Genomic DNA, 9,050 nt, shown 5'->3' on the forward strand with positions numbered 1-9,050 from the left:
TCCATCTCGTTTTCGGTTTCATTTTTCGAACAATGTTTTCTAGATTTTGTAACTTCTCAAAATGTTCCTCTCCCTCATGGTTTGTAAAAAAATTTCATACGATATTTATTGCATTGAAGGCTTTCCTTTGGGATACAACTACAGTCTCAGGATCACTGTCATTGTCCACAACTTGTGAAACAATTTCAGAAATTGTAGCTTCAGAAGTGGTGGCTATTTCCTCATCAATCAAACCATATTCAGCCTCCCCTTCAATGGCATGGCCACGATTTTCAAAATCTTCCATCAGAACAGATAGAGGAATATCGTCTCCTTCTTCGGTCTCGTCATCCACGATATTCAGAGAACTCACAAAACCAGCATGGCGAAAACAATTTGCTATGCATGTGGTGAACACCATGTTACGCCTCAGATAAAAATGACCTTATAAGCGATAACGATTTTTAAAACTTTACCATATATCCGATAATCTGTAACAAAAAATTCCTATTCAGTGAGCCGGGACTTTGGAAAAGTGACCTTATAAGCGGATGACCGTATATCGAGGTCTGACTGTGTATATATATATATTCCATATTGGAAAAAATTACCAGTATTAAAAAAATGATACCGGCTCATGAAACACCGATTCCGGTATGATACTGGGTCCGGTATTGTACCAGACCCAGTATCATACCGGAACCGGTGTTTCATAAGCCGGTATCAGGATCATTCCAGTATCATACCGGAACCGGTGTTTCATAAGCAGGTATCAAATTTATTACAGTATGATCCCAGACCCGGTATCATACCGGCAAGGGTTTCTCATAGGCTAGGATCGCATATTGGCTCCAGTATGATATCAGATCTATTTATTATACAAGAATCAGCATTTCATGAAACAATATTGCATACTGACTCCACTATGACACAAAATCTAATTTCATACTAGAACTTATGTTTCATAAAATAGCAGTGTATGTATACAATACTTCAGAAGCACATCCAGAATTATATCAAAATCAGTGTTTCATAGACCCAAACCATAATAGTTATTACCGAAATAGCTACAATACCATCTACACCCTTAAACTGGAACTATAATAAACTATGCTACAATACTGATTACTTATGCATAAAGTAGATATATTTACGGAAAATAGGATTTGCTAGAAAATTTTAACTGAAAGTAGGAAACATAAAAATTAAAAAAGAATGAATTTTATTCAATGGGTTCTTGTAAAGATTGGGTTAAATTTTTTTTCTTTTGTTTAGCCAAGTCCATTATTTTGTCAGAGAGCATCTTCCTGATTGCAGTAGCTGATGACAACTTAACTGCTTCTTCCTCTTCTTTATTCAGATTGTTTAGAATCCAGTATCGTAATCCGTCTGAAACAGGAAAAGAACTTTTAATAAAGCGTCAAATCTTAATTGTCAAATAGATCTGGAAGCAGGAATAATAATGTACAGAATTTTAAATGATTCCAAAGAAGCTCAGTAAGAACAATGCAAAATCTATTTTTAAACATTTTATCAGTCATAATCTAGGCAGTAAAACGAAGCGTTTTCTTGTAAAAAGCTAACGAAAATGAAGGACACAACTAAATATTAACGCAATTCTAAATCAGGGTGCGTAGCTAAATCCTTCAACAAAAAATAAGCACCTTTTAAGTACTTTTGAAGAACTCAAAAAATATTTTTAAGAACTATATACTTTTAAGCAAACAAAATGCAAAATAGTTTTTAAGGACTTTAGATGATTATGCGAAAATAACTAGTTCCTGACAAAGAACTCTTTTTTTTGATTATATTAGCCGTTATAAAACGATCGAGAGATTTTTCTGTTCAATATCAGAGGGTGGAAAATGAAGTATGAAATTGAGAATATCCTGCAAAATGCAGCAGTGTTGCACATGGGAGGGCAATAATCTCACGGGACCAAGCTCAGTGGACGCACATACCAACTCACAAGTACTTTCATCAAATATGTAAAATAACGAAAATCAAAAATAAGTACTTTTTAAAAACGCTACGCACCATGTAAATAGTAATCTACACTAAAGAGAATTTTTTAATTTAAATTTGCAACATCAAGGAAAGTGTTATTTATCAACAATAATTTTTATGTTGGGAATGGTGCAAAAAAAATTAATATAAATAAAAAATAATAATAATTAAGCACTGAGATAAAATACAAAGAACAAAGGTTGTTTTCAAACCTTGGATTGCATTATAATAAGTGAAAGTCACAAGTAAAAAAATAATCTTTAATAGCTAGGAAACAGAGGACTGAGATTAATATGAAGAAAACTACAATTAATGTCTTTAGAAATGTTTTCTAAATAAGAATATTTAAAACTAAACTAACTTTGTAAAGCATCCACTCTGATGGGCGTTAAGGCCTGCTTGGCCTCAACGCCATCCTTTTTGAAACGCCTGCAGGCAGAACCTATAACACTTCTTTCTAATAGGGTGTCTGAACCCCAGAGACTAACTGCAAGGTTTCTGGCCACCCTGGATACATTCATATTTTTTCCAGCAATGACTTTTTCCCATTTTTCTTTAGTTACAAAAATTCCAGGCGCAAGTTCCATCTACAAAAAATAAGACACTCTTAAATGATGTGTAAAGTTTACTAAAAAGAAACGATTTCTGTTTCTGCAACTACAGAAAAAAAAGCACCTTTTTTCATGAATGTGCTGGAAAATGCATTAACAATAGAACTGCAAGCAATGAAAAATTATTATTTAAAAATTTCCAGACTATAAGCCTAAATTTAATTTATATGTTATGCTCTAAATGTATTACCATTCAGAAATATATTCATTAGTAGATTGAGAAATGTGAGATATTCTTTGAAATATCTTTTCCACAAATCAAGTCAAGATTAAGAAATCAAATTTAAAATCGAATCAATGTTTTTCCCTTCTAAAAATTGCCAACATCTCACACTTCAGATAAGGCAATTTTTTTAAAAATAACTACTCTACAAAAAAGTTCTTTCCCATTCATTATTCCACAGCATTAAATTGTGCAAATAAACATCTTTGCCACGAGATAAGTTACCTGAAGTAGGTAAATAACAAAATTGTGAACATTCATAAACACAAATATACATTTCCAGAAATATAACATCATAATAAAATAATTAACTTTTCAGCATAAAACCATAATAATAAATTAAAACTCAGGTTTTATGAAATTAAATTCAATAACTTTAAGTATAATAAAGAGGAACTTAAATAAATTTGAAAATCTAATTTTTTAATTAAATTTAATTAAAATTTTAAAACTCTTCTGACAAATGAAAAAAAAATGCTAGAAAATTGCAAAATCCTGATGCTTATAATTTTCTAAAAACAAAATATTTTATACTTCAATATTGTATAAAAATCTTGCAGTTGATCTTTTCCCAGATATGATACTAGAAGCAACCAAACATAGTTCAAAATTGTCATCCACAAAATTACCAAAACATCCTAAACCTTGGTGGAACGATGAATTTCAAAAAAGAGCAAAAACATTAATGGCAGATTTTTCGTAAACGTCCAACCACTGATAACCTGATTGCTTTCAAAAAAGTCCGATCAGTGGCCCGAAAAACTCGACGAAACGCTCAAAGAAATTTCTGGCAAAATTATATCTCTTTCATAAAGTATGACACACCATCAAATATAATAAGGACGATTTCTGGTAAATATACAGCACATAATATCCCTAATCTCACATATATACAATGTTACGAACGCCCTTGCCGGTGCTTTGGCTCAAGTTTCCAGCTACCCAGAACCATTTGCTTCATTTAAAAGAAATGAAGAAAAAATTAAACTAAAGCCTAAGAATACAAATAACAAATATAATGAACCCTTTACATTCAACGAAATTCAAATAGCTCTAAAAAATATTCATCCAACAACACCTGGTCCTGATGATATTCACTGCTCTATGATTCAAAACCTTCCGGATAAAATTTTAAGTCTTCTCCTAAAACTTTATAATCGCATTTGGATCGAAAGAGTTTTTCCAAAAAACTGGTCACCTGCTTATGTTATCCCCATTTTAAAGCCAGGAAAAAACCCCGAAGAAACTACTAGCTATAGACCTATTGCATTGACCAGCTGTCTTTGCAAGCTTCTTGAAAAAATGGTGAATCGACGCCTTATGTTTCTACTTGAAACCCAACATCAACTTTCTGAATACCAAAGTGGTTTCCGTAAAGGTCGAAGCACTCTTGACAATTTACTAAGACTTGAAACAGACGTCCGTCATGCCTTTTTTAAAAATCAACATTTAGTTTCAATTTTTTTCGCTATGGAGAAGGCATATGACAGAACAAGTCGGTATGGTATACTTAGGGACCTTATTAATTGCGGAATCGGTGGCAGCATGTTCTATTTTATCAAAAGTTTTTTATCAGACAGAACATTTAGAGTTAAAATTAATTCCGTTTTATCTGATATTTTTATCCAGGAAGAGGGTGTTCCTCAAGGTAGCGTTTTAAGTGTGACACTTTTCATTTTAAAAATAAACGGCATTTTACTTCAACTTCCTGCATCAGTTTATGGTGAATTGTTTGTTGATGACTTTGGGATATCATGCCGATCTACTAATATGTCACTTATTGAACGACAAATGCAATTAGCTGTCAATACAATTTTAGTATGGACGACAGAAAATGGTTTTACATTATCTACTCAAAAAAATTCATTAAATATTTTAAAAGTTCTTACTAATTGTTCGTGGGGGGGGGACATGGACGCAATGATTAAAATATATCGTGCTGTTATACGTTCAAAACTAGACTATGGCATTCCCGTATATTCATCCTCTCGTTCATCTGTTTTAAAATATCTAGACACAATCCATCATCAAGGTCTTAGAATGTCGTCTGGGGCGTTTCGAACTTCACCAATTGAGAGTCTGTATGCGTTATGTTCCGAGCCATCTCTTTATTTTCGTCGCTCTAAATTGTCCGTATAGTCCGTTCAACGAGAACTGATTGAGGAAGTAAACGTAAGGGTTGCTGTTTGATCGCCAACGTTTGCCACTTCAACGGTTTCTTCACTGAATGGGCGTTTTCATTTGAATCGACAGAGCTTTTGCTTTTATAGAAAAACAAAAACGATGTTTGGTTTTTGATACCTTAAAATTAGATAAGAAAGTGCAAAATTAAAATATTTGCATGAAAATACGTTTCTAATTGTTTCAGTAAACACATAATTTTGTTTTAAGAATAGTTTTAATGCATTTTTTTTAAAGTGTAGATTAAATTAGTTTAAATATATTTTGCATAAATATCTATGCAAAACATAACTTTTATAGTTCCATCGTAAAAGTCGTATAGAATTGAAGTAATATGTTAAAAAAATACTCTTTAGTTTCATAATTATATTTTTTTTAAAAAAATTATTAAAAGTTAAATAGCCTAAGTTTGAAGCCTAATTTTTTAACGCGGAATAAAATGTCGTTCTTTTAAAGTTTGGTAAATCAGAATCATCGTTCACAGCTTTGAGAACTTTGTTTATTGTCGGAATTTCGTTGCGGCGGAAAAAATCGTGAACTTTTCTTCTTACAGCATTTTTGTCGAAATCGTCAATGTCATCCAAAAATTTTTACGTGGTTTAGTCCTCTTCAGTGAATGTAATATACCATCCCTTTTATATTCTTTAATAATTCTGAAAACAGAAGCTGTGCTAACTCCCGATGCAGAAGCCGCATGGTCAGACACATCAATGATTGGAACATCTGGTTTTGAAAGCACTTCTGTTTTATAAATGTTCAATACTATTTCCTTCTCAGCTTTACTTATGGAAGATTTCTTCTGCCGATTTTTAGGAGGACTTGAATCCATAACTTTATTTTCCATATTGCTCATGAAACACCTGCAAAAAGACACCACGGCAAAACAAACAACCCTCTAAAAAATAAGTTTTTGCTTGACTGTTGGCGCTATTTGTCATTATTCCGGTGCCAAGTAGACAACTGTATTGCGCCAAATAGCACGCCGCTTTGTTTACTTTCACTATCAGTTCTCGTTGAACAGACTATAGATTATTATTTCAAAATTAAATCAAATCCACGTCATCCGTTGTATTCAGGTGTCATCAATCCGCAATTTACCACTCATTTCTCTTCACGTCCATCTTACATCCCTTCATTTGGGTTAAGAATCATAAAAATTTGAAATAATTTTAACATTTTCAATTTCGAAGCTTTTGCTAATATAGAGACTATCCCACCTTGGGTTAATCTCTCGATGTGTGTCTTAGATATTTTTAGAAATTTCAAGAAGTCTGACACCAACTCTAGTGTTTTTAGCTAAAAATTTTATGAACATCGTAATAGTTATAATGATTTTAAACCAATTTTTATTGATGGTTCAAAACATGATCGCCATGTTGGTTGTGGTGCGGTTATTGAAAATTTTACTATATCTGAACAATAGCACCAAGACGCATCAATTTTCACTGCAGAATGCTACGCTATTTTACTAGCTCTAAATTTTATCTCTGACCAAACTTACCGCAAGTGGATAATTTATACTGATTCTCGCAGTTTTATATCAAGTGTTCCTCACACCGGGGGAAACCCCATGATATGTAAAATCCAAAGTTGTTTTACAGAATTGTGTGGTCAAGGTTTCCATATCTACTTTTGTTGGATACCATCACATGTTGGCATAAGGGGGAATGACCTTGCCGATATTACGGCTAAAACCACTCAAAATGTAAGCAATAACCTTATAACATCTCTTGATTTCAAACGTATATGCAAATCCACAATATAACAGGCCTGGAAAGAATATTGGTGCAAACAAGCGAATAATGAACTGCACGAAATTTGCCCTAATCTCGAGAATTTCAAAACAATACATATTGATCGCAAAACCCAGGTTATTATCAATAGACTGCGCATTGATCATTCTCGTTTTACTCACATGCATTTACTAAAATCTGAACCTGCACCTAGTTGTTCTCTATGTCATGTTGACATTACTATTAAACATATTTTAACCGACTGCGAACGATTCAAACATTTGAGGAACAAACTATTTGGCAGCTTTTATCCTAATCTTCAATCTTTAAAAGGTTGTGATGTATAGGGTCACCAAGTAAAGTTTATCAAAACTATTGGATTATATTCTCTGCTTTAAAATAATACAGTAGTCTGACCTAGAGACCTACTTTTAACCTAGTGCCTGGCACAGTATAGCCATTTCTGGCTCTTGTGCCAATAAAATCCAACTAACCAACCAATCTTAACCAAATGTTGTTTTTCACTCATAATTAAGCTGTTTTACTAATCAAAACAAATAATAAAAAAACAGTAATTCGTGTAGATTCGATTGAATAAGATTAAAGGTACAATAGCATTCCTTTTAATCCTCTATAAATCAAAACAATAATTGTTTTGGTTTTGGAACAATTTTGTTCACTTCACTTCGCTCTTTTGACCATGGTGTGATGTCAGACTCCGTTTTTCCTCAAACAGTAGTAGATAGCTACTTTATTTACGTCGCGCTAGACTATAACGCACACTGCAGTAAAGGCAACTGTCTTCCCGGGAAACATATTTATAGTTCATCTGAGGATATCAGAATTTTGATCCTCAGTAGAGGAGATGTCTCCTCCACTTTGGTAGCCTGACGACCAGAGCATAAAGTCGGACACTTTAAAGTAGAACAGTTTATCGATACCGTGCATTCTCGGTCCCTACGCAGACTGATCAAAGGGTCACCCACTCTCTTACAGATCCTAGGAAGTGATGCTTAACTTCTGTGTTCTATACGATCAGTCTACTAAGGGACAGATCCTGAAACTAGGGGAGAAAAATCAATTTTCTACTCGAAAACTAATGCTCCTTAAACAATTCGAAAACATGCCAGCCATTAAAATTTTGAACCTCTGTTGAGGTATATCATCGATGAGGCACTTCCTCAATTTAGACATAGGTCTAAAGGACATTTAAGTTTGCGTGAGATCACTGTATCTATGATTTTGGTCAGCGATCAACCACAGTACTTTCAATTACACAGATTTTACGAGATTTTCGATTCCTTCAGCAGATTTTCGATTCCTTCAGCAGATTTTCGATTCCTACTGCAAATTTTCGATTTCTTCTGCAAATTTTCGATTCCTTCCACAGTTTTTTTTAAGCATAAACAATATATTTACAAATTATATATTAGATTTGCTATTGATGCTTTGCTAGGTACTTTGTACGAAAATCTTGTTTCTTGTAGCATTTTCATCTATCACTTTTACTCCCTAGGAAAATACATAAGTTCGCCTGGTGTTAAACTTATTACAAAAAATTATAAATCATATAATCACTGTGGTGAAGAGATATTCATAGTCATTAACTTTAATTTAAGATAATGAAAATCGTAATTGCGATGAAAAGGCAGACTCAAGGTAATAAATTAAAACATGGAAAATACTAAAGATTAATGAAAATAAGAAAAATTATTAACCTAAAATATTTTTTTTAAAAAATATTAAAACTTGTAAAATTTTTTTAAAAAGAAAATAGTTTACATTAAAAAGCCAGGAAGTAAAAATATATCAATACAATAGTGTAAGGATCATTAAAAAAATTAAAACGATAATAGAACTTTATTTACAACGCAAGTTGTAACACAACTTGCGTTACAGAGTTGCAAAATGGATTATTGGTGATTTCTCTGAGGATGATTCGAAGATCAGCAATTTTGATCCTCAGCAGAGGGGATGGCTCCTCTGATTTGATAGCCCGGTGACCTGCATTCGAAGTAGAGCACTTTACGGTTGAGCAGTTTAACGAGGACCGATTCCGCACACCCTCGGTCCCTGCGCAGACTGATCCAAGTGGTCACCCACCCGATTTTTGACCGCAGCCAGTGACGCGATAATACGTATACGTTTATCGTAGCAATATAATTAACGTATCGTATAATGTAATACGCTTACGATAATATGTACGTATTTACGATCAGTCCACTGTGGTAATATATATATATATATATATATAAATATATATATATATATATAGAGAGAGAGAGAGAGAGAGAGATAGATAGATAAATATTAACA

The 9,050-nt window shown here is 33.0% G+C and overlaps 1 protein-coding gene across 1 annotated transcript; it reads right to left on the minus strand.

The window, feature by feature from the left end:
• Positions 1 to 832: 832 nt before the first annotated feature.
• On the minus strand, positions 833 to 5,232 carry LOC139427074 (BEN domain-containing protein 5-like). Its single transcript, XM_071187670.1, has 3 exons — positions 4,710 to 5,232; positions 2,348 to 2,573; positions 833 to 1,368 (listed from the first exon to the last, which is right to left on the minus strand). Exons 1-3 carry the CDS (start codon positions 4,731 to 4,733, stop codon positions 1,202 to 1,204), a joined length of 417 nt encoding a protein of 138 aa, XP_071043771.1. The 5' UTR covers positions 4,734 to 5,232; the 3' UTR covers positions 833 to 1,201.
• Between the last annotated feature and the right edge of the window lie 3,818 nt (positions 5,233 to 9,050).

Source organism: Parasteatoda tepidariorum, chromosome X1 (assembly GCF_043381705.1).
Source record: "Parasteatoda tepidariorum isolate YZ-2023 chromosome X1, CAS_Ptep_4.0, whole genome shotgun sequence".
NCBI lineage: Eukaryota > Metazoa > Arthropoda > Arachnida > Araneae > Theridiidae > Parasteatoda > Parasteatoda tepidariorum.

Excerpts from the sequence above, each read along its gene's own strand:
- LOC139427074 (XM_071187670.1), bottom strand. The coding sequence starts at position 4,733 with ATGTCCCCCCCCCACGAACAATTA. Across the intron at positions 2,574-4,709 it reads CCCCCCCCCACGAACAATTA|ATGGAACTTGCGCCTGGAAT; the intron begins GTAAGAACTTTT and ends TATTTTTTGTAG. Across the intron at positions 1,369-2,347 it reads CAGAGTGGATGCTTTACAAA|ACGGATTACGATACTGGATT; the intron begins GTTAGTTTAGTT and ends TTCCTGTTTCAG.